Source organism: Oncorhynchus clarkii, chromosome 21, assembly GCF_045791955.1.
Source record: "Oncorhynchus clarkii lewisi isolate Uvic-CL-2024 chromosome 21, UVic_Ocla_1.0, whole genome shotgun sequence".
Lineage (NCBI taxonomy): Eukaryota > Metazoa > Chordata > Actinopteri > Salmoniformes > Salmonidae > Oncorhynchus > Oncorhynchus clarkii.
Window position 1 is genome coordinate 32,042,124 of NC_092167.1, and position 25,455 is coordinate 32,067,578.

Consider the following 25,455-nt stretch of genomic DNA (forward strand, 5'->3'; position numbering starts at 1 on the left):
TCCCATTCTATAGTTTTATTCAATGCCATTTTTTAAATAATATGAATCTGTACATCTCTTTGCTGAAGCAGGTCTTTGACCGTTCATTCGCAAAAACAAAACAAACAAAAAAACTAATAAAATGTCCAAACAAGTCCAAATAAAAACGCAATAAGTGCTTTGTCCCGAGGGCCGTAAGAGATGTCACAGCGAGATATCAGTCAACAGAACAGTGTACGGATCACACACACCTTTCATTGCCCTTTTCGTACGTAGCATCTCCAGGTTGCACCGTACAGCTGTGTAGCAGCCTGAACACAAAGCAAACTGCTGAGCCTTCGACCGTTCAGACAGTATCAAACATCGAAATAATAACATTCATATTTCACAACATTTCATAAGTAACACTATTCCATAACATTCCTCATAGAAGCAACACCACCACCGTTCAAAAATAGTACTTACAACTGTGACCGTCAGAAAAGGAGCCATGGACCACAGCATAGAAGAATGTCATAAAATACATATCCCACGGGATTGGTCCAATACCAAAGCCATGTTTAGCTTACATTTAAATATGGCTCTGACCAATACAAGTGCCGTCATGCTGAGGGGGAGTATTGTCATTGCTTCTTTATTAAAATCAGTTAGTTTACCAGCCTTCCTCCACTGTAGAGATCTGTGAGACCTCAGCTCACTCCCCTTATCAGTATAGCGTGATACTGGATTATACAGTACAGCATTATCAATACCGCCTCAGTCCAGCAGAGTGCGTCCCAACACTCATAGACCACTAGCACAACAGTGCCTTCCCACCAGCAGCTATGTAAACATCTATATGTAAGAATGGAATGAAGTAGCCCATAGGCACTGATCCAAGGTCAGTTCCCAGTCTCTCCCTCCTAAGAAATAAGGTTAGAATAACAGGGTTGGGTAATCTGATCCTAGATCTGTGGTTAGGGCATTCTTTGTCTCTCATGTCTGAGCCACAGGCAGGGCTAGACCAGGGCCAGGCTCGGGGTTGGTAGGGGAGGACGGTATCCCTTTAGGCCCTTTATAGAGCAGCCCTCGGGTGACTCCAGTACTGTCTCCGTTCCCGTTCAGGTTCTTATAGGGGTTCCGGCGAGGGGGCGTGCGGAAACACAGAGAAGGGAACCGGAAACCCACCAGACAGCAACCGGGACACGAGATCATCTCCTCCTGCTCCAGAGAAGGACCAGAACCATTACCGGACCCGAACAGCGATGGAGAGCCCCCAATGGGCCTACCAGGAGGTGAGTGGTTCCGGTTGGTGCCCCGCCATCCCAGAGGCCGACTAATGACCACCGTGGTGCTGTTGTTGTTGTCCATGTGGGGGGAGGGGAGGGGGGGCAGGCATAGAGGACCATTGAAGACGGGGGGAACATTACCCCAGCCGTTGTTGAATGTGGTGGAGGGTTTGGAATAAGGTGGAAGAGTAGGGAAAGAAGAGAGTGGAGGGAGAGTGCCATCTAGAGTGTCAGGGGAGCTGGTGCAATCCATAGGTTCCACTTCCTGGTCAGTTTCCTCTTCCTGTTCCTCGCTCAGCTGGTCCAATGACAGCAGCTCTGGATCGAGAGGAAGCCCTGAGTCATCGCCCGTGAGGCCCTCGCTGCTCTTCCTCCTCTCCACATCCTCCTCGTCTACGAACTCATTCGACTCAAAGGTAAATCTATCTTTCACGATTCCCCGCTCCTCTCTCTCGTTCTCAACATTCCCCTCATCATTCTCAGCGTCTAGGTCAGTTGGCAATACCCCCATTTTTTCTGTGGTATTGTCTTTGGTGGTGGGGGGCAGGAGATCTGGTGGGGGGGTGCAAGGAAGGGATAAGCAGCGTCTGTGGAGCCTTCCTCGGGGGGTACCCCCCTCTCTGTCTGAGGGCGAGGTACAGGGATCCGGGGGTTTGGGTAAGGTGAACGTTAAAGAGATGACAGACTTGCTGGGCGTGTCGAACAGTTTGATCTTGCCTCCTTTTAGGTCCTCTCGCAGGGAGAAGGGGTTGACACGGGTGGGAGGCGCCAGAGTGGGGAGCACAGCCGGAGGGAGCACGTCTGATTTGCTGCGGCAGAGGCGAGGGTCGCCGGGGAGACAGAGGAAGCGCCTCCGCAGTGGGCCGAGATCTAGAGAGAGAGAGAGAGATTCAATAAGAATAATACACGGCTGGCAATCTGCTGAGACTAAGAAAAAAAACATACAAATCCTGAGATTTGAGCCTGAGAAAAAAAACACAACTCAGTTTGACAACAAGGCATTCAACTGAAATGTGTCTTCAGCGTTTAACCCAACCCCTCTGAATCAGAAAGGTGCAGGGGGGCTGCCTTAAAAATGGACATCATCAGTGCCCGGGGAGCAGTTGGGAGATTTCCCCCCCCACCTTACCGGCTCGGGGATTCGAACCTGCGACCTTTCAGTCACTGTTCCAACACTCTTACCAGTCAAGCTACCTGCACACCCCTAATCTATCCATCTTTCAACCTGTAGGAGTCTAGAGAGCAGAATATCCCCAGGATACCACCCCATATAACCTGCCGCCTCAGCTCAATTACAACAGTTAATGACCCCTGCCTGAATACACAATGCTGATAGATATAGAACCCCCCCCCCCCCCACTGACTAAGACCCCCCCCGGTGTTCTTTAACCCCCACACACACAAACACACACCCTTTAGTGCAGCTTCGTCTTTCTGTGTCCTCTCGGTCTCTCTCCTCTGCAACTCCATTACAATCTCTGAGAACGATGGACGGCACTTTGGATCCATCTGCGAGAGAGAGAGATGGACGGAGAGTTAGATGAGCGAAAGAGACGGGAGGGGGGGTAAGTTCCTCAAAAGTCAACAGTACGCAGGAGAAGGAATAAGGGGAAACGATAGAAGGGGACAGAGAGGGAGCGAGAAAAGGTAGAAGAGGATTTGTGTGTGTTACATTGCAGCAGGTGACAGCCAGGCTCAGGAAGGCAGGTGGACAGTCTCCCACCATGTGCTGGAACGTCTCGACGTCCAGGCCAAAGTCCTACAGACAGACAATCACACATCTCCCTGTGAAACAGAGCCCTAAGGAGACGCAAAGTCACTAATTTGCACAATAGAATAGAGACTTCAATGAAAGTCCTGCGACTTACTGCCCGAGAGGCTTTTATACTGCAGTTGCATACAATGGGCAGAAGAGGGAAAAGTTTGAACAAAGTCTACACCACACAATAATATTGGGGGAAATGATTGTGTGTGTGTGAGGTAGTGTGTGTGTGCGCACGTGCATGTTGAGTGTGATGAACATACCTCTGTGCGTGGGAGGAAGTCAGGGTCAGCCTGTATCCTAGCGATGACCTCACACAAGATGATGCCGTACGCAAATACATCCACCTTTTCGTTGTAGATCTCTCCTCGCAGCACTTCAGGTGCCATCCAGTAGGGGGAACCCACTACGGCCAAGGGCTGCTGGTCTGCCCCTTCACTGAGGACAGAGGAAGACAGGCATGAGGCGTGATGACAGGCGATGACGTTAAGGTTAGGATTGGGGGAGGGGAAGCTGATCCTAGACCTGTATCATACAGAGGGGAAAGTTCCACCTGGAGTCATTAACACAGGCACGACAGCTCACACAGAGAACAGCAAGTGAGACAGACCGAAACCAACAAGACTGGAGCTAGCAGCTAGTATCATCATGCTCTAGTTCATTAACAACCATATGGGGTAAAACTAGTGTGTGTGTGTGTGTGTATATATACACACACACGGCAAAAACGGTCAGACACCCTGCTGGCAGTCACTTCCTCTCTGCTATTTCCATCTCACTGTGAACCATGATTTTGCAGAAATAGATTTGGCCGGGGACCTCACGATACGATATCATCACGATACCTTGGTGCCGACACGATGTGTATTGCGTTTCTCACGATTCTATATGGATTGCGACTCGATAGTGCAATTCGATGTTCCAAACATATTTGCTCACCATGTGTCTGCTTCAGAAAGACGAGAGAGCATGAGAAAACAAGTTTTGATCAGTCAGGGAAATACATTTTTAAAAAGTGCTGAAAACATTTTGTCTCACAATTTACAAAAAGATGAGAGAACAATAAAAATACCTGCATTACGGCGCCAACTCTACCTACAGTAGGAAATGTTTACTAATCGATACTTGGAGTCAAATATTGATATATCTTCCCAAATTATTTTGCAAAATGTAACAACTATCAATTCCCCTCCCCATCATCATAGTAAGGGAAGTTATGGGAGCTGAGAAAGAGTGAGGGAGCGATAGAGGAGAGGAATGCAGACAGACATTCATAGCTCCCAGTGTAAACCATTTGGGGATGTGGAAGAGGGAGGGAGAGTCTCCGGTCAGGCGGTGTTAGAGGACGGGAGGGCGGGAGGACGAGAGGTAGAGAGGGAGAAAGAAAGAGGAGAGAGAAAGAGAGTGTGCTGGAATAGTTTGACCTTATTTGGAAAGCTTTCCTGAACTCCATCTGTGTCTCTCGCCCGCTCTCTCAGAGGCAGAGCTCACACACACACACACACACACACACTATGTATAAAGGCAACACAGAAAAATACTCTGACAAGTGTATGCATGTTAATAAACGCTGCAATAGAGGAAGTTCAGTCAACACACAGCAGACATTCACTGGTGCCAAATACTAACATGTTCCACTGTCAAAATCAATTTACTCACACCTAAAAGCATGCACGGTACACAAGAACTTGTTGTGGGGTACCAAAACAAAGTGCCTGTACATACGCAAAAAACACAAAGATAAACACTGGGTTGACCAGAAGACAAACAGTGGGCAGCAACGGCACACAGTCTGTTTAACGCAACAGCTGCCTCCCGTCAGACACAGGATACAGACCCATTTACCACGGTAAAGAGGCCAGCGGAGTGTTTGAGCCAAGCTCAGTTTCGTGTTTTAGCCCTAATAGTTCAGGTTCGGATTGAGGGAGCGTAAGCTGCTCCTGGATCTGTAGCTAATATGAGCTATAGCTACCAGGACATTAACTCCTGTCATCAAGGAGAAGCGGAGAGGTTTAGAAACACGAGCGCTGGCAATCTGTGTTCAACGCAGGCTGAAGCGATTAATAAAATAGGAGGCGGAAATGTCAGCGTCATTAACAAACTGGGGTTGGGGGTGCGAACGAACGCCGCTCGAAACATTCCTTCGCCCCTGAAACAGGGGCTTACTCACCCAGTCCGATACAGCGGGTAAAGCGCAACTTCTTCAGGTGAAAGAGTCTCGCATTCTTTCGAAAATCGGACTGTGCTTTAGTGGGATTAATGGCCCTCCTAAGACACTGATCTAAGGTCAGTGTTGTGTTTTTTTTCCTGTACACATAATGGTTAGGATTGGGGAAGAGGAAACTGATCCTAACGGTAGAGCTGTGTCTACAATACTGTGTCAACAATACTACAACACTAGAGCTTACATTAACATAAAATACTGGCTGAGCGAAAGAGAGATGGATGGATGGATGGATGGATGGAGCAAAAGAGGGAGCGAGAGCAGGCGAGCGCTAACAAGCTATTGAAATGGAGCGAGCGAGAAAGGTAGAGCGAGAGGAAGCAGCCATTCAAGTGTGTTATCTAAAATCAGTGCATGCTGATAGCTGGATGATTTATGAAGCCAACCGACCTGTACTCTGGTATTTTCTCTGCCAGGCCTAAGTCCCCCACCACAGCCGTACACTGGCCACTCTCCCAACGCACCAGGCAGTTCTGCAGGACAGACAACCAGGAAGACAAGAGGTCAGGGTCCGTATTCACAAAGCGTCTCCGAATAGGATGATCTGGGATCGGGTCCCTCCTATCCATATCATTTGATTCATTATGATCACGAAAGCTAAAACGATCCCAGATCAGCACTCCTACTCTGATGCTTTATGAATATGGACCCTGGTAAATCCATGTATTCTAACAGTTAACTGTGTACTTCAGTAGGCACAACTGTGTTTTATGGAGTGTGTGTATGCGTGTGGCTTGCTGCATGCTTAAAGATGAGACCGCTTATAGGGAGGAGGTCAGAGACCTGGCAGTGTGATGCCAGGACAACAAACTCTCCCTCAATAAGAGCAAGACAAACGAGCCGATAGCGGACTACAGGAAAAGGCGGGCCGAACAGGCCCCCATTCACATTGACGGGGCTGTAGTGGAGCGGGTCAAGAGTTTCAAGTTCCTTAGTGCCCACATTACCAACGAAATACACCGAGATAGTCGTGAAGAGGGCACGACAACACCTTTTCCCCCTCAGGAGACTGAAAAGATTTGGCATGGGTCCCCAGATCCTCAAAATGTTCTACAGCTGCACCATCGAGAGCCTGACTGGTTGCATCACCGCCTGGTAGGGCAACTGCTCGGCATCTGACCTCAAGGCGCTACAGAGGGTAGTGCATATGGCCCAGTACATCACTGGGGCCAAGCTTCCTGCCATCCAATTGTCAAAGACTCCAGTCACCCAAGTCAGACTGTTCTCTCTGCTACCGCACGGCAAGCGGTACCGGCGTGCCAAGCCTAGGACCAAAAGGCTCCTTGACAGCTTCTACCCCCAAACCATAAGACTGCTGAACAATTAATCAAATGGCCACCCGGACTATTTACATTGACCCTCCCCCTCCATTTGTTTTTACACTGCTGCTATACGCTGTCTATTATCTGTGCATAGTCATGTTACCCCTACCTACATGTACAAATTACCTCAACTAACCTGTACCTCCGCACACTGACTCTGTACCGGTACTCCCTGTATATAGCCTCGTTATTGTTATTTTATTGTGTTACTTTTTACTTTGGTTTATTTAGTAAATATTTTCTTAACTCTTATTGAACTGCACTGTTGGTTAAGGGCTTGTAAGTAAGCAGTTCACGGTAAGGTCTACACCGGTTGTATTTGGCGCATGTAACAAATAACATTTGATTTGAAGTATGTACAATTACCAGACGTGTGTGTTCCTACATGTGTGTTTATATGCGTGCTTCCTACCTTGGAGGTGAGGTCTCTATGGAAGATGCCTTTGGTGTGGAGGTACTGCAGGCCCCTAGCGATGTCTAGAGACAGGCCCATCCTGACTGACCACGACAGGTACCGGTCACTGTCCAGCAGCTGCTCCAGGTTACCCCCGTTGATGTACTGGAAGTAACCATGACAACCACACTCAGCCAAGTGTCAATCAAATCTTTATTTATACAGGTTATTCTCAATTGGAGATCAAATCTATTTTGGAAGAGAGATACAGGTCGCTGTATGGTAGCCATGACAATGGCACCCGTCAATCAAATGATTGCCTCAACTTCAGATTTTCCTCAGCCTAACCATAACGACCATTCAGAAGTGAACCGTCAGTGGTAAAGTATACTGAACAAAAATATAAACAGAACATGTAAAGTGTTGGTCCATAGTTTCATGAGCTGAAATAAGAGATCTCAGAAATCTTCCATACTCACAAAAAGCTTATTTCTCTCAAATGTGGTGCACAAATTTGTTTACATCCCTGTTAGTGAGCATTTCTCCTTTGCCAAGATAATCCATCCACATGAGACGTGGCATATCAAGAAGCTGATTAAACAGCATGGTCATTACACAGGTGCACCTTGTGCTGGGGACAATAAAAGGCCTCTCTAAAATGTGCAGTTTTGTCACGCAACACAAATCCACAGATGTCTCAAGTTGAGGGAGTGTGCAATTGGCATGCTGGCTGCAGGAATGTCCACCAGAGCGGTTGCCAGAGAATGTTATGTTCTTTTCTCTACCATAAGCCGCCTCCAACGTCATTTTAGAGAATTTGGCAGTACGTCCAACGGGCTTCACAACCGCAGATCACATGTAACCACGCCAGCTTAGAACCTCCACATCCAGCTTTTTCACATAGTCTGAGACCAGCCTCTCGGACAGCTGACGAAACTGTGGAGTATTTCTGTCTGCAATAAAGCCATTTGGGGAGGAAAAAATATAATTCTGATTGGCTGGGCCTGACTTCCTTATATGAACTAACTAAATAAAATCGTTGCATTCATATTTTTGTTTAGTATAGTTAAATTTGTCCAGTGTTCTCTAGATCCTAGTCAGTCTACCAGAGTTTAAAGAGACATCTTACCTCTGTCAATGCATGGAGTTGTCCCTCATTAACACACACCCCTACAAACCTGAGACAGGAGAGAGGGAGAATATTAGAAGACAATAACTAGGAGAGATTTATTTGACAATTTAAAAACTCAATTCAACCAAATGTAGATAATGCATTTACATTCAGAGGATGACAAAAAAAGTTTGTATACGCATTTCCATTGTGGTCCTCTTAAATAAATGGTTAAACACGTATACATACTAAGCCTCTATGCTACACAGTTGATCTAGCCTACGAGCCATACTTTGGTTACACAGATAACGCCAAATACATTTTAAAAAAGGACCACATTGCCATAGTCTAGAGTCCTCAAACTCAACTCTAGGACCTCGAAACCAGTTCCACTATTGTTCCCCTCTAAATCAGAAACTGATTTACACCTGGGACACCAGGTGTGTGCAATTAATTATCAGGTAAAACAGAAAACCAGCAGGCTCCGGACTTTGTAGGGGAAGAATTGAGTACCCCTGGTTTAGAGCACTACATGCAGACGTGAAGAAAAAAAAACAAGCTTTGAGTTGCTATGGTAGTTTGTTCCACTCAGCAGCGCCGGTATAGAGAAAGGTGTTACCAGACACTCTTCAATTTCAAAAACAGGTAATATGAGTCTCTCATGACAAGTTTCACAATGCGTTATAAATGCATGGTTCAAATGTGTATACTGAGGATTTGCCTTGTTGACTAAAGCTTTCATATGGAAAGCAGGTGTGTGTTTTAATACACGTCTGAAGACGGACAGACCGGAGTATGTTGGGGTGAGACAGGCGGTTCATCAGTTGGACCTCCCTCAGCATGTTAGCTCGGTTACTGGCCATGGTGTTCATCTTCAGCGCCATCACCTGGCCACTGATGCGGTGCTGCACCTACACAGAGAGACAGGGGGGGGGGGGGGGGGGGCATCACTAGGGTCAGACCTCAGACAGACGATATGACACACAGTTAAGTTCGATACACCATTGGACACCAGAGATTGTAATTACGAGAACTGAACATGTGAACTCGTCAATTGGATCTTTGGTTCCCAGTTCTAGTATGCATTTCCACCCAACTGTTCTAGTGTCTTGGCCTGTGTTCTAGAGTCAGGACAATATGGCTCTACTCTGGCCAAGGTGTTGGTGAGTGTCTGGTGGTCATCATGGAGATGTGTTGTCTTATCCCCTATATGTGAGTTCTGAGAGGCTTTGACTCCTGCCCGTCTAACTAATAAACCATATAGACAACCACTAAGTACTCTAACAGTCCACAAAAACAACCCACTTAGTACTGTGAGTGTTACTGTCATGTTTGTCCGTGTGTGGGAATTTGTGCGTTACATTTGGTAGTGCGAGTGCCTGAGCGAAAGAGAGCGCGAGCAAGACGGCGAGTGTTCAAAGACTAAGGGGGTCTGCATGCTTCTCATCAGAAACAGTTCGGAAGAGTTTGTGCATAATGTGATTTGGTACATTTTTGCTCGTTTTTAGCCTTCAGTAAAGATTTTTTTGGTTGTTCGGGCACATTTTCTTGAGGCAAACCTACAAATCGGTAGCCGACGTCTACGCCCCTTCGTCGGGGATTGGTCAACAGTAGGGATTCTTCAGTGAGGTCTGTCATACGAGTGACGACTCATTTTCCTGCAACAACAATTAATTCAGAAATACTACACCAAACTACTTAGATGTAAAATTGCTTGACTAAGATCTCCTCGGCAAAAACGACAACTTAATTACAGATTTGAGTTTTTGGATGAAGTGTATTCTGACCACAGCGTCTCAAAATGGACAAACCATACTATTGACCTTGCAAAGTTCAGCATGCGGACGCCGTCACCCACACGTGTGTCGCCAGTGTTTCATGTTAATGTCAACTCTAGTGTCATTGTGTTTCCATCAGGAGTGTGACCCTTAAGACTTGTGGCAAGCAGAATCAACAACATATGCGTCATTCAAGACTGTTGCTTTGTGAGGTGTTAAAGTTCAGTTAGCCGTGATGTAAATGCAAGCTGAAAAATACCCAGGGCCTTGCTTTGGCCCCAAGTGAGAGCCGATCCGCCAGAGCCATGGCCCCGTGAGACACGGGTGCCGGGCCGCGTAGATGGAAACAGAAATCGCTGAGCCTTTTGGGTAAAACACAAGAGGTAAATCACAAGTGAAAATGCTGCAAGAGTATGGCGACATCGTCAACGTGACAGTGGCCTGGATAGGAGCTGGCCAGCAGACCAGAGAAACAAAAACGCACGTCAGGCCTCTTAATTCAAGGCTGCAGTACTACCACACTTACAGTATGCAGTCAAGCGGATCACTTTTGTCAAAGACGTTGACCATCGTTGGCCACTCGCGCCTTTCAAAGTGTGTTGCATTACGGGGATAAAAAAAAAAAAGTGTCTGACTTGCGACTAATGCCAAATGCATGAACTTTACAAAAATCATGTGATCCAAGGTCATGCAGTTTTTAATGACGTTTGCCTTCAAGTCGCTGCGGGTGCTTCTCACTAACTGTATTGTGGGAGGCACTATTTGTCAACAAATTAGGGTGTTTTTGTTTGACCCACAAAAAACCATGCCCAAAGACTTGACTGAAACGGGAACAAACTTTGAAGCGATTCTGAAACTACAGGGGATACAAATGAAAGGGATGAGACCTCTAACCAATTAATTACTGTACAAACGTTATGCTTTCAGTTTGAGTGTGTGATATCGGGGTATAGAGCAGTTTATTTGACACTTACACGGAAGAAAATCCTAAAAACAACGGCAGCCATGTTAATCGGGGCCTTGCTGTTGAAAAACCACCAGAGGGTACGGCTGTCAGAGACGCACCTCCCCGACTTCACTCGACGACTTTAGGTTTACTGCTTGAACACAACCAAATGTCCATTTGGTCCAGCCGCTGCAGTCTATCCCTCAGGCAGACCGAGACAGATAAAAAGAGAGGAGTGAAAGGACTAGAGAGACTGAAGAACACACTTTCTCCCTCCCACACACACAGTTGCACTCCTACTCTGCAGGCTCGCACGCACTTACAGTAAGAGCTATGCATTGTACAATGAAGATTAGCTCTATAGTTTACCCCCTGGTCTGATTTATAACATTTCTACAGGATTTAACCACATCAGTGGATTTACAGGCCTGTAGAACAGGACAGTGGCTCCCTCACACAAAGATGTGCACACACACACACTCACAAATAGGCGCACACACACACCATAATGCAGACATGAGCCAAATGCTGAACCAGCAGAACTGAACTGTGTTAGGTAAGGCTGTACGGTCTCTCTGGGCTATCCGTCTCATCTCATCCTCATGCAGAATTTCAGCTCAAATAAACAAGTGCTCAGTAAAGCATGGTTATAGGAATGTGTCCAGAGGCCACAAGCTAAAAAAGGAGTACCATGGCAACGTGGTGTGAGAGTCTACCTCAGGTGTGTGTGTGTGTGTGTGTGTGTGCGCGCGTCAGAGCTCCATAATCACAGGTAAACAGTGAGCATGTGTGATATCAGCATTCCAGTGACAGGAACACGGAGACGCCCAATAAAGCTGACTCAGACACACTTGCATGCGAAGTGCTGGTATTTAGCAGATAAAAAGGTCAGGGGCATCAGTGGACATGTGCAGGGCTGTCTGTCATTGGCTGACGAGAGAGTCTGAGTTACGGTGACCTCTAGTCACCCTGGAGAGAAACACAGAGACCAAGAGAGAAAAATGTGTGGCTGAACAGACAGCATTTAGAAATGACCTACATGCATACGCTCTCTTTGGTTCTGTTTTGACTGCAAGCTTTATTTTCTTGGTGACTTGGAGATGTTTTATTTCACTAGGCAAGTCAGTTAAGAACTCATTCTTATTTACAATGACTGCCTACCCTGGCCAAACCCTAACGACGCTGCGCCAAATTGTGCGCCGCCCTATGGTACTCCCAATCACACGGCCGATTGTGCTACAGCCCTGGAATCGAACCAGGGTCTGTAATGACGCCCCTAGCACTGAGAAGCAGTGCCATAGACTGCTTCGCTCCTTGGGAGCCCAGGGGATACATGTGGGGCTGCTAGCTAAGAACAGGTCCATCATAACAGGCAGGGAGGTCCTGACTGACTTCCTGTGGAGCCTCCAAATAGAACATGACCCAGTGTCTAGACTCTCTAGACCGGGACATGATACACAGATACACTCCTTACCTACCGGGGTAAACCACTTAGTGTGTTACACAACATCAGCACTGAGCGTCGCACGCATGCAAATTGTGTACACACGCAAAAACATACACCCGACAGACAACTCCTGTCTCTAATGCTATGACAGCCCTGCACCTCTCTCGCTCCGTGTCTGTGGTAGGCCTTACAGGAACAAGTAACAGCATGCAGCTCCATGACATCAAAAGAAGCTCTCCCCCCCCCCCACCACTTTTCTGCTTCATTGTAAAAAAAATAGTAATAATCCTACTGCTCTTCCACCCTTCCCCACCTCTCTCTGGGTTTACTACCAGTCCCGGTCCCCCGACACAGTCACACCTCTGGACCACATCGTAGCAAAGCATTTCGCAATGGAAAACAAAAACAACCATTTCTTGTTGGCCAGGTAGTCACTCCCTCGCCCCCCCCCCCCCCGTTTTGGAGCCAAATTAACACATCACTGGCCTGTTTACATACCTACTGTACTGCTGAGGGAGGGGCCAGAGAGCTGAGGGAGGGGCGAGAGAGCTGAGGGAGGGGCGTAGCGGGTATAAACAAGCTCTTCACACACTACATAACATGTGGGGACACAGGGCTTGTAAACACACACACACACACACACACACACACACACACAGGAAAATGTCAAGAACGGCCAAGTATTCTGATAAAAAATAAAACAACTATTTCATGGATTTTACCGAGTTAGTTCATAAGGAAATCAGTCAATTCCAATAAATTGATTACACAGGAGTGATGGTTGCTGATAATGGACCTCTGTACACCTATGTAGATATTCCCCAGCTACAATAGTAATTTACAACATTAACAATGTCTACACTCTATTTCTGATCAATTTGAAGTTATTTTAAAATGGACAGAAAAAAAAAGTTGATTTTCTTTCAAAAACAAGGACTTTTTTAAAATGTATTAAGAGACCAAACTTTTGAATGGTAGTGTATGTGCTACATGCATTTAAACCACACCAAGTACGTCATAATGGGAATTTTAATGTTTGTGCTTTTCTGATAAATAATTTGTGTTCAATGTATGTGCTGTTCTATAAACCAATTTCTGTGTTGATGCAAGTGGTTGACTGAACAAATCCTCGTTATCAATAGCTGCAATTTGGCAGTATGCCCAGAACTTGTTTTGAGAACGAAAGATATCGCAGTTTCAAGGTCTCAGCTAAGAGAAGAGGCCTCGTGAGGTATTGGACTGTCACATGTTATGAACCAGTATTGGTCGGTCACATGAATGAAACAAAACTGTAATGATTAATTAATGCTAAATCATAAAAATATAACTTGTCTGTGTATAGCCGTATTTAAGACAACTGCTGGGACTGCCCCAGCAGAGCTCCTGATTGACATGTGTGCTACGGTGCATTGAGTTGGTTGGAACCTCTCCAGCGCGCTGATAATATACAATGATCAACTTCGAGTGACCCTGTGTAAGAACTTCCACGACAATGTGTTACATGCATTTCAATACCAAGTATGTTCGCCTCTCCAGAGTCTAGGGAAGTTGCAACGATGGGACAAGACCAACTACCAATTTGATATCATGAAATCTGGGCAAGAAAGGGGCACAACAACAAAGTGTTTAAATAACAATTATGTGCACGTGTATATAGTCTATTACCACATGTGAGCTCATGTGGAAACAAAAAGGGAATACACACACAGCCCCAGACAGACAGCCCCAGACAGGCAGCCCCAGACAGACAGCCCCAGACAGACAGCCCCAGATTGACAGGAGAGCAAGTCCTGACTGGAAAGGAAAGGTAGGAGGCGAGGGACAATGAAGCAGGGAAAGTGCTGTGTTATAGCCAAGCCCCTGAATGGGAGCTTCAAGTCAAAACTGGTAGTGTCAGCCCATACCACCCCTCCTCCACCAGTCTCCTCCTTTCCTAACCCCACCACCTCCCAGTCTTCTCCACCTCCCCCCTTCCTTCTAATCGCAGATCCTCAGCCAATAAACACAGACTTACTGACGTTTAATGCTCACTTACTGTAACAGATCACAAACACGAGTGACAGTCGAGGATGGATCGGTGTGGGTGTGTGCGCCATGCATGCCTGTGTGTGTGCGTGTGCAAAAGTCAGTAACACGTAGTAGATCCTCAGTATTGTTGTTGCGCTTTTCCAATAGGGTAGACTTTCCAGAACCTGTCTATTCTCCTCTGACAAACTTCGGTTCAGCTGGGACAACAGGACTCTAGAGGGGAGCATTGCCCATCAGCGCTTAATCCAGGCTGTCAATCACACACACTTGCTCACAAACACACACACCAATCTCCTCTGTGCAAATGCAGCAGTGATTTTAACCAGACTGACAGACCTAGTATCATCATTCTCCTCCTGCGTAGAAAGAAAGTGTGAGGTGAGAGGGACAGGAGAGAAAGAGACTCAGCAAGAAGCTACAAAAACCTCACACAGAAACTACCACTCAGCAGGCTTGCAAAGAGACTGATGCAATATAATAAACAGGCCAATATATTGATAAGAATGAATTAGAACACAATCATGTTGTAGATCAATCTGTGGTGGTAAATTAAAAGCAGAGTTAATTTTTAAATACACTACATGACCAAAGGTATGTGGATACCTGCTTGTCAAATATCTCATCCCAAAATCACCTAGATATTGGAACGTTGCGGGGACTTGTGTCCATTTCAGCCACAAGGCATTGGTGAGGTTGGGCACTGATGTTGGACGATTAAGGCCTGGCTCGCAGTCGGCTTTCCAATTCATCGCAAAGGTGTTTGATGGGGTTGAGGTCAGGGTTCTGTGCAGGCCAGTGAAGTTCTTCCACACCAATCGACAAAACATTTCTGTATGGACCTCCCTTTGCGCACGGGGGCATTGTCAGGTTGAAACAGGAAAAGGGCCTTCCCCAAACAGTTGCCACAAAGTTGGAAGCACAGAATCATCTAGAAAGTCATTGTATGCTGTTCCCGTCACTGGCCCTAAGGGGCCTAGCCCGAACCTTGAAACACAGCCCCATACCGTTATTCCTCCTCCACCAAACTTTACAGTTGGCACTAAGCATTGTGACAGGTAGTGTTCTCCTGGCATCCACCAAACCCAGATTAGTCCGTTGGACTGCCAGATGGTGAAGAGTGATTCATCGCTCTAGAGTGCGTTTCCACTGCTCCAGATTCCAACGGCGGCGAGCTTTACACCACGTTTGACGCTGCTCGGCATTGTGTTCTTAGGCTTGTTTGACGCTGCTCGGCCATGGTAACCCATTTCATGAAGCTCCCGATGAACAGTTTGGAACTTGGTAGTGAGTGTTGCAACCCGAGGACAGACGATTATTGTGCGAAACGCACTTCAGCACTCGGCGGTCTCGTTCTGTGAGCTTGTGTGGCTTACCACTTCACTGCTGAGCCGTTGTTGCTCAGACATTTCCACTCTACAATAACAGCACTTAGTTGACCGGGGCAGCTCTAGCGGGGCAGAAATTTGACGAACTGACATGTTGGCATCCTATGACGGTGCCACATTGAAAGTCACTGAGCTCTTCAGTAAAGCCATTCTACTGCCAATGTTGGTCTATGGAGATTGAAATAGGTGTGGCTGAAATAGCCGAATCCACCCATTTGAAAGGGTGTCCAAATACTTTTGTATATAGTGTATCTGATTGACATTTGAAGCATTTAGCTATGGAAAATGTCTGCATGTCGTTCTAGCAAAACCCAGCTAAGTGTGAAACACACATTGACACGCACACACCACTGTTATGTGAATGTTGTTGACAGCAGTGTGTGGCTCTCGCCGTCACCGTTTCCACTTGGTGTCAAAAGCAGCTGGCAGCAGCTTGGTACTGACACACACAGACTAGTTATGCCCATTATTCCCCAACTGTCCTTATTACACCCCACATACACAGCTTTCTGATTTTACATTTGTCATGTGTATATTTTCCTATGACTAGGAAATCATTAACCAGTATTGAGTGCCTTGGTTTTTCTGTTTGTCTCAGAGTTACTCATATTTCATATTTTTTTTAAATTTTAGTTTGGTTTATTTCATTTTTGATCGCCGTATGACGTATGCACTGGGAACTGCATGCCGTCATCTAACAAGCTCCTGGGGTGTATTCACTAGGAACCAAATGCAAGAAAACAGGATGAAACGGAGAGGGACCTATCTGAATTTGCCCAATAGAAACTCTTGTTGCAAAACATTTTGCTACGGTTTGCACTGATGAATACACACCCCCCCCCGCTGACTGCGTGTGCCCTAAAGGTGTTCACATGCTTCTCATCGGAAACAGTTTGTGCATATATTATGACAACATTGTGATGTTTTTGTCAGCCGAATTTCAGTAGCCGAAGTCTACACCCCTTTGTCGGTCATTGGTCAACAGTAGAGATTATTCAATTAAGTGTTTATCATTAAATGATAGATGACGGGTTTTCATGCAATTCTTTTCACGTGAAATACTGCACCTAACATCTTAGATGTAAAATTGGCCAGCTAAGATCTCCTCGGCCCAAACGTCACAAACATACATTGAACACAAATTATTCATCTTAGAATTAATCTGACTAGTTTGAGAAATATTTGCTACGGTGACAGCGTTTTTTTTCTCGTTCACGTGAAGGCCTTATAAGGGAGTATTCGAGCACACTCGTTAGGTTCACCTAGGTGAGTTTGGCTAGGCGCCAGCCGAACAGAAGCATGTGGAAGCCTTTAGTGTCAATTAGTGCTCGTCATTAGGGTGATGACTCACTGACTGAGTGACTTTTCGCCACATGACTCAGAACTAGCTCCATCAGTCACAGGTCTGATGTCGCCCCGGAGGAGATGGCTGCCGTTTTACGGGCTCCTAACCAATTGTGCTATTGTATGTGTCAGTCTGCTGTGCTTTATCTTGGCCAGGTCGCAGTTGTAAATAAGAACATGTTCTCAACTAGCCTACCTGGTTAAATAAAGGTGAAATAAAACACATTTTAAAAAGAATTTCCCAAATATTCCAGCCACCCTAGTCAGACTGTTCCCGTGCTACCGCACGCCAAACGGTTCCCGAAGCAGCAAGTCTAGGTCCAAAAGTCTTCAGCTGCTACCCCCAAGTCATAAGACTCCTGAACAGTTAACCCCCACACATGGACACACTACTGGTACCCCCTGTATATAGCCTCATTACTGTTATTTTATTTTTGCTCTTATTTAAAAAAAAAAAATGTCTTGTTTACTTCAGTTTATTTAGTAAATACTTATTTTTCTTAACTGCGTTGTTGGTTAAAGGGCTTGTAAGCTAGCATTTCACATTTCACCTGTTCAGCGCATGCAACAAATACATTTTGATTTGATCTGATTCCACTAATGACAAACTCCAACCCCAGCATTACCTCAACCATAGGAAGTATGAGGCTGGTATTAATGACCGGAACGGAATTAGTGGAACGGTATCAAATACATTCGCTCTGTTTCCGCCATTATTATGAGCCGTCCTCTCCTCAGCAGCCTCCACTGATCAACGCAACACGACAACAACCCTCACTTTAAATGGCTCCATACATGTACATATTCCCTCCTCCTACCTATATGCATTATCCTCTCTAGGGGCCTCCTGAGTGGCGCAGCGGTCTAAGGCACTGCATCACAGTGCTTGAGGCATCACTACAGACCCGGGTTCGATCCCAGTGACCGGGAGACTCCTTGTGGCGGGCCGGGGACCTGCAAGCTGACGTCAGTCTCCAGGTGTACAGTGTTTCCGTCGACACACTGGTGCGGCTGACTTCCGGGTTAAGCGAGCAGTGTGTCAAGAAGCAGTGCGGGGTCGTGTTTCAGAGGATGCGTGGCTCTCGACCGTCGCCTCTACCGAGTCCGTAGGAGAGTTGCAGCGATGGGACAAGACTAACTACCAATTGGATATCATGAAATTGAGGAGAAAAATGGGGTAAAAGTACAAACAAAAACATTTCTCCTCTCTACCAATCTTCTATTCCTACCATCCATCCATACTATTCCTACCAACCATCTTTCAATCTCCATTCTTTCATCCAGTTTTGACACCTGCGCCTTCCCATAGAATTAGAATAACTAGAACGGAACATTGTAATTCTAGTTCTGTTTCAGTTAGATTTGAAGAGGGGAAAAAACAGCATTCCTTCCTGCCTCTACAGGAAGTAATTACTTGCAGTACTGCAGTACTGCAGGCAGGCAGGTCTAGGGAGCGTGCTCTCGCAGTTCTTTGAAAATTATTAAAGAAAAAAGATACAAAGCAGCACCTGAACGATTTGTCTTGACACGCGCACCCCTCCTTGTCTTGCACAATGGCCGTGCGGAGGTGTACATGTCTGCCTGCCTGACTGCCATGAGGAAAGCATTAATTGAGCTGGAGAGTGTGAGAGAGAGAGCAAGAGTGTGACACTAGAGATGGCAGGATGCCAAGTGTCTTGGTGGAGCTCCATTTGTATTTAATTATTAAGAGTCAATGCTTCAGAGTGTGTGTGTGTGTGTGTGTGTGTGTGTGAGGGACTGAGCAAAAAAAACAACTCCTGGTCTCCTTATAACACAGCATCTCTGTGGTCTAAAGCAGATGTCAAAGGGCAGAGCGGAGAGAAGATAGTTTATGGAATGTGCGCACACAGTTGAGAGGTATCGGTGTCGATCATTGTCCGTTTATCTTCGCAGATTTATTGCGAGGCTCATTTCTGCCTCCATTATGGTCATGTCATCTGAACTTAACAACTAGATCGAAACGCGTATTTGTAATCACTGCAGTAATACATTTGCGTTTATACGCAGTTTATCAAAGGGCAGATAACGCAAATCAAGAGAGGCATCTTTACAGCCAGCACCTACAAAAGACCAAGTCATTTGCATGCCAACTGTACATCCAAAGGGCACTGTGTGACAGTTGTGTTACTCTGCTCCTATTATAAAGAGAGGTCAAGGAAAGCCCCTGGCCCAATGTTATTATTATTTTTTTAATAAAGATGTTTTTGTTGTCACATACACTGGATGAGTGCAGTGAAAAGTGTTTCACAGAGTCAGCCATAGTAGTACAGTGCCCCTGGAGCAAATTAGAGGGAAGTGCCTTGCGCAAGGGCACATTAGCAGATTTTTCACCATGTCGCCTCAGGAATTCGAACTGTCAAAACTTTCGGTTATTGGCCCAACGCTCTAACCGATAGGCTACCTGAACACTATAAGGCTCAGTGAAACAGGAGAGGAACCAGGAATAAGGTTAGTCCATAGCTGTGTCCCAAATAGCACTCTTTTCCCTACGTAGTGCACTAATCTGGTCAAAAGTAGTGCACTGTGTAGAGAAAAGTGCGCCATTTGGGATGCAACCCAGGCTGAACCCCCTTGACTTCCTCTCATGTTGTTTAGACAGAGTAAGGTTACCATCTACCTCTGCATGTGCAGTAGACCTACCATCCAGGAACAGGTATAATTTTCACACCAACACACTTCGTTCCCTTCCCTGTAATGTGGGCTATGGGCTTGGGGTCAATTCCATTTCAATCCAAATTTTCCTAATTGAAAAGCATGGAAGAGAAAAGGAAATTCAGTGTTTCACCGTCACTGGGTTCTGGTGGGGGTCGATGTGGTGCTGTGGTCACTAGCGGCAAAATAATCCTCCTATTATGATCCATCATCATCAGCACTGTATGTGTAAGCCTACCTTATCTAACACCTTGAGTGTTAGAGTATTTAGGAGCTTGTTTTCTACATGCCATTAATTTCAGAAATAGATTTTGTGGAAAGTGTCCTTCCAAAGAGGCCCAAATACTGAAGCCTCCTTCGCACACACAACCCTACAAGAGTATAGGCCAATAGAGAGTATAGTAAAGGCCAACTAATCACTTGCCTACAAAAACACCTGGTGTCAGGTAACATCAATGGTCATTCATGTTTCATGCTTGTTGTTAGTGATGACCTCACCAGGGATGCTCAGATGTCCAAAGGCTATCCTATCCCACAGTGTTAAGCACTAAGCCCAGATTTCCTTAAACAAGTCAATAGGCCAAGTCGAACTACTTTGGACCAATATTCAAAGCATTTCAGAATAAAGGTTCTGAATAAGAAATAAGAATATGAGTCTAGGATTTGGGACCTTTCTGTCTAGGCTTATAGCTAATCATATTCATTATGATTAATAAGTGAAAGATGATCATAGATCAGCTCTCCTTTTTTATTTGATTTAACTAGGCAAGTCAGTTAAGAACAAATTCTTATTTTCAATGGCGGCCTAGGAACAGTGGGTTAACTGCCTTGTTCAGGGGCAGAATGACAGATTTGTATTTGTCAGCTCTGGGATTCGATCAAGTCCAACGCTCGAACCACTAGGCTACCTGCCGCCCCACCCCTACTTTGAGACACTGAATAGAATACAGGACAGGCCCTGATCTTCAAACTCTTACATGTAATTTATCTTACCTTGAATACTTCTGAGAAGAAGCCCGAGCCAATCTTCTCGCAGATGAAGTCGTCTATACGGGCCAGGCTTGACACGGCGCTGCGTAGAGCCCGGTAGGACGAGGGCCTGATCCGGTTCGGCCCGTGGACGAGTGGCTCCGCCGCCTCCTGGTCCCGGTCCATCTCGACCCGCTCCATCTCAGTTATCCCAGGATGCGGAGGGGGGAGGGACATGGACGCAGTTCAAAATCCAACAGCGTTTACATTTCCCATGTCCTCCGCAGGAGCGAGAGGATCCGGTAAAACGGAGGAGCTTCCCACGGGATACTGAGTATCAGAACGAGGGAGAAACCACAAGATTAATTCACGATCAAAGCACCCTCGATCTCTAAAGCCAACAGAAAACGGCTGTCTGTCTTCAAGTCTGTGTATTTCTTCTTTTAGAAACTAAAGCCTACACAACTTCCATCATTCCTGCCGCATCCGACATTGCTTGTGCTCCGTGTTTGATTCCGTCATGCTGTAAAGATATAGGCAGGCTTATCCACCCCTTTCTCTCTCTCTCTCCCTCAGTCAAATTCAGTTTCCTCCGGTCTGCTTATGCAGTGGAAAGGGCACCCATTTTCTACCAATCGAAACCCAGTTTGGGGAGGGGAACAAAATAAATTCCTGCTACAGACGGCTATAGAGTACCACAGCAGGAGTCATAATACCCATAAAATCTAGCGTTCTAACAAGGAAATGGTTCCAATTGTTTTCCCACCATTTTCCCCATAGGGGATTTTAGAAACACTTAAAGGGCTGTGTTTTGTGTAGGCTTACCATGGCGTGACGTTTTGATAACTGTAAATCTCTCTAGGACAAGGTGACTTAACAATATATTCACCTGTATTTACCCCCCAAAAATGAAACGCTAATTAGCTTCTAACATGGCTATTCTAAAGAACTACAAATGCCATGATCTGGATGAAACTGATGAATCGAGGCAAAGTGAAGAATCTCTGGATTAACTAGCTAATGTTAGCTAAATGTAGTAATTAATAAATTGGCACAACACCTATTAGCAAAAGTGTCAGCTAGAGATGACGCGCAGGAGCCATCTACAAAATGTAATAATAATTGCCTGCACTACAGAGGGCTATATCAGTCTGCTAATACAGGAAAAGGCCCAGAGCACTACTTGTGGAAATAAATGATAGATATATATATATATGATTTTTCAGGGGGTGCTGCAGCACCCCTATTTCCCGCGGCTATGCCCGTGCGTAAATAACCCTGGTCTCTGCTTCCCCCTGAGAGAAGGAAGCCACTAGGCTATAACATAGAAAAGAGGCCGTTTGCAGTGGTTCGCCGCTGTTATTTGTGTAGCCTACTTATCTGTGGCTGGTCTGTCCTGATACAGGTCATGAAAGCAGCGAGATATCGCCGCTTCATTGTAGAACAGAATTTGCACACAGAGCTGCTATATAGCCTAACCTGATCCAATCACATAGCTGTAGCCATTTTCAAAGGGATCTTGATTGATCATTCAATAGAACAGGACTACCAGGCTGCACAAACAAACAGGCAAATGCGCAGGTTGAAAACAACCCGTGGACGGACGAAGAGAGCTTCTTTGGGCACGTTTGATTATTTCGGTAGACAGAAAACGAGAGAGTAGCGCATTCGTGACAGACTTTATTCGACCACTGTCAGCTTGACTGTAGGTCATCAATTATAAATGCAGAGCTGGGCTTAGTTGTTGGATTCGTCTGTCACTACTCTCCCACACAACTAAATATGCACAAACATATAGCCTATGCCTACACAAGTGGAAAATAATGGCACAAAAACGCTATAGGGTGGAATCATGCATGCATAACTGCACTAAAACATTGATACGACTTACATGCCCTTGATCAAATCTACAGGTAGCCTAGCCAACCGTGTCCTCTGCCTCTCGCGCCCTGACCCGACCGTGGTATTGGATTACCGTGCCTTTTATTTCTCTAATTAATCAGCCTTGTCTACCGTCCCGCTCCTGCACCGTCCCCCGTTTCAAGTCCTGTTGCCTCTGTTTGTCGTGGGTCTGCTCTGCAGTGCACTGAGAAAGCAGTGCGACTTTTAGTGTTGCTTCTTATTGGCGAAAAAGCAGTTGGGCGGGTCCACGCGTCATCGCGGTCATCACCTTCAAAAACTTCACCTGCGGCTGCTTTCAAACTAACAACAATGTTCACCTATCTCAGAAACTCAAGGTAAACACACATAGCACGCATAGTCAGTCTACCTGCAGTACCCTAAGTGCAACTCGACATAGCCTCACCAGACACCTATTTGTCAATTTTGACTGTCAACATTACAGACTTGTCTCATAGACTAAACGTAACATAGTAAATGTAGATCTGAGATACTGAAATTACTATGACACAGTGCATTCGGAATGTATTCATACCCCTGGACTTTTTCCACATTTTGTTACTATACAGCCTTATTCTAAAATAGACACAATATTTTTTTTCCCTCTTATCAATCTACACAAAATACCCCATAATGACAAAGCAAAAACTGGTTTTTAGACAAAACAGAAATAAGTATTTAGGCCCTTTGCTATGAGATTCAAAATAAATTGAGCTCAGGTGCATCCTGTTTCCATTGATCATCATTGAGATGTTTCTACAACTTGATTCGAGTCAACCGGTGGTAAATTCAATTGATTGGACATGATTTGCAAAGGCACACACCTGTCTATATAAGATCCCACAGTTAACTGTGCATGTCAGAGCAAAAACTAAGCCACGAGGTCAAAGAAATTGTCCGTAGAGCCCTGAGCCAGGATTGTGTCAAGGCACAGATCTGGGGAAGGATACCAAAACATTTCTGCAGCATTTAAGGTCCCCAAGAACACAGTGGCCTCCTTCATTCTTAAATGGAAGAAGTTTGGAACCACCAAGACCCTTCCTAGAGCTGGCTGCCCGGCTAAACTAGGAGGAGGAGAAGGGCCTTGGTCAGGGAGGTGACCAAGAACCTGATGGTCACTCTGACAGAGCTCCAGAGATATGGAGATGGGAGAACCTTCCAGAAGGACAACCATCTTTGCAGCACTCCACCAGTCAGGCCTTAATGGGGGGAGTGGCCAGACGGAAGCCACTCCTCAGTAAAAGGCGAATGACAGCCTGCTTGGAGTTTGCCAAAAGGCACCTAAAGGACTCTCAGACCATGAGAAACAAGATGCTCTGGTCTGATGAAACCAAGATTGAAGTCCTTGGCCTGAAGGCCAAGCGTCACTTCTGGAAGAAACCTGGCACCATCCCTTCGGTGAACCATGGTGGTGGCAGCATCATGCTGTCGGGATGTTTTTCAGTGGCAGAGACTGGGAGACTTTGTCATTATGGGGTACTGTCTGTAGATTGATAAGGGGAAAAAATCGATTGAATCTATTTTAGAATAAGGCTGTAATAAAATGTGGAAAAGACAAAGGGGTCTGAATATATTCCGAATGCACTGTATGTAACGTTTGGTATGGTTACATAAGACAGAATGTTACTTAAGACAAAACCAAAAGTGAACATCTGGCAACCCAATGGCTGCGTGTTCGAATCTCATCACGGACAACTTTAGGATATTAGCAACTTTTAAACTACTTTTTAGCTACTTTGCAACTACTTAGCACGTTAACTAACTCTTCCCCTCACCCTAACCTAACCCTAACCTTAACCCTTAGCCTAGCTAACATTAGTGTTCGCCACCTAGACTCCTAGCTAACGTTAGCCACAACAAATTTGAAAACTCATATATATATAAATATATATATATATCTTTTTACCCCTTTTTTGCCCCAATTTTGTGATATCCAATTGATAGTTACAGTCTTGTCCCATCCCATCGCAACTCCTGTATGGACTCAGAAGAGGTGAAGGTGGAGAGCCATGCGTCTTCCAAAACACGACCCTGCCAAGCCGCACTGCTTCTTGACACCTTGCTCGCTTAACCCGGAAGCCAGACGCACCAATGCACCAAATAATACTGTATCATATGACGGACGTCCATAAATTAATACATACCATACCATACATAACATATCATACTAAGTGGAGTGTCTCGGATTTGCCTTTTACTATGTTACGTCTACCCCTGAGTCCAGGTTTAACATGGAGGAACACAGCTCAGTGCAACCTCAGGGCCACCCTGTGATAAATTGCTTCTTACTGTAGCGCCATCTCACACCACATACCGATATAGGTCACATTCGGCCCCTGGTAAATGCTTTGTGCCATTCAGTAGGCTACCCACTGGCAACACTTGAATAGTCTCTAGGTTCTACTATAATGCATAATTTATCAATTTGTTTCTTGGGGTTTTTATCCACACATACACCCCAGATAGTGACTGCCTGAAACATAACCCTCAAGTCACACCATTGTTTAGATAATGACATATCCCATGTATTATTTAGCGAATGTCTCAGAATAGACTGATCTTGCATACTAAATGGCACCCTATTCCCTACATAGTGCACTACTTTTGACCAGAGCTCTAAGGGGAATAGAGCACTAGGGAATAGGGTGTCATTTGGGACGTAGCCTGTGTGACACGGATGGGAGGTGATTGTGTTGACCTCACATGACCCCATATGTTAGTGCTTCATAGTTCTGTAACCAAACAAATATGCATAGGTGAGCATTAGGCTATTACATCTTGGTCATTGATTATAGTTTATATGCTCCTGACACATAGGCTATTGTTGTTGACCTTTTAGACTACATATTCATATAAAGAAATGTGAATATAGGTGGATAGGCCTACATAAACTAAACATTGGACTGTAGCCTGCATCTTACGTTTC

General features: G+C 45.6%; 1 protein-coding gene across 1 annotated transcript; it reads right to left on the minus strand.

Moving 5' to 3' along the window:
- LOC139378905 (dual specificity testis-specific protein kinase 2-like) lies at positions 1-22,718 on the minus strand. The gene is made up of 10 exons (XM_071121499.1): positions 22,522-22,718; positions 20,655-20,960; positions 8,850-8,971; positions 8,079-8,127; positions 6,968-7,114; positions 5,624-5,706; positions 3,273-3,447; positions 2,920-3,006; positions 2,660-2,756; positions 1-2,117 (listed from the first exon to the last, which is right to left on the minus strand). Exons 2-10 carry the CDS (start codon positions 20,865-20,867, stop codon positions 955-957), a joined length of 2,136 nt encoding a protein of 711 aa, XP_070977600.1. The 5' UTR covers positions 20,868-20,960; positions 22,522-22,718; the 3' UTR covers positions 1-954.
- Positions 22,719-25,455: the final 2,737 nt, after the last annotated feature.

Bases quoted from the DNA above. Each gene is read 5' to 3' on its own strand.
- LOC139378905 (XM_071121499.1), bottom strand. From the start codon at position 20,867: ATGTCCCTCCCCCCTCCGCATCCTGGGATAACTGAGATGGAGCGGGTC. The intron at 3,007-3,272 runs GTATGTTCATCA...GTCTGTCTGTAG, and splicing joins ACTTCCTCCCACGCACAGAG to GACTTTGGCCTGGACGTCGA. The intron at 2,118-2,659 runs GTGTGTGTTTGT...CTCTCTCTCTAG, and splicing joins AGACGAAGCTGCACTAAAGG to ATCTCGGCCCACTGCGGAGG.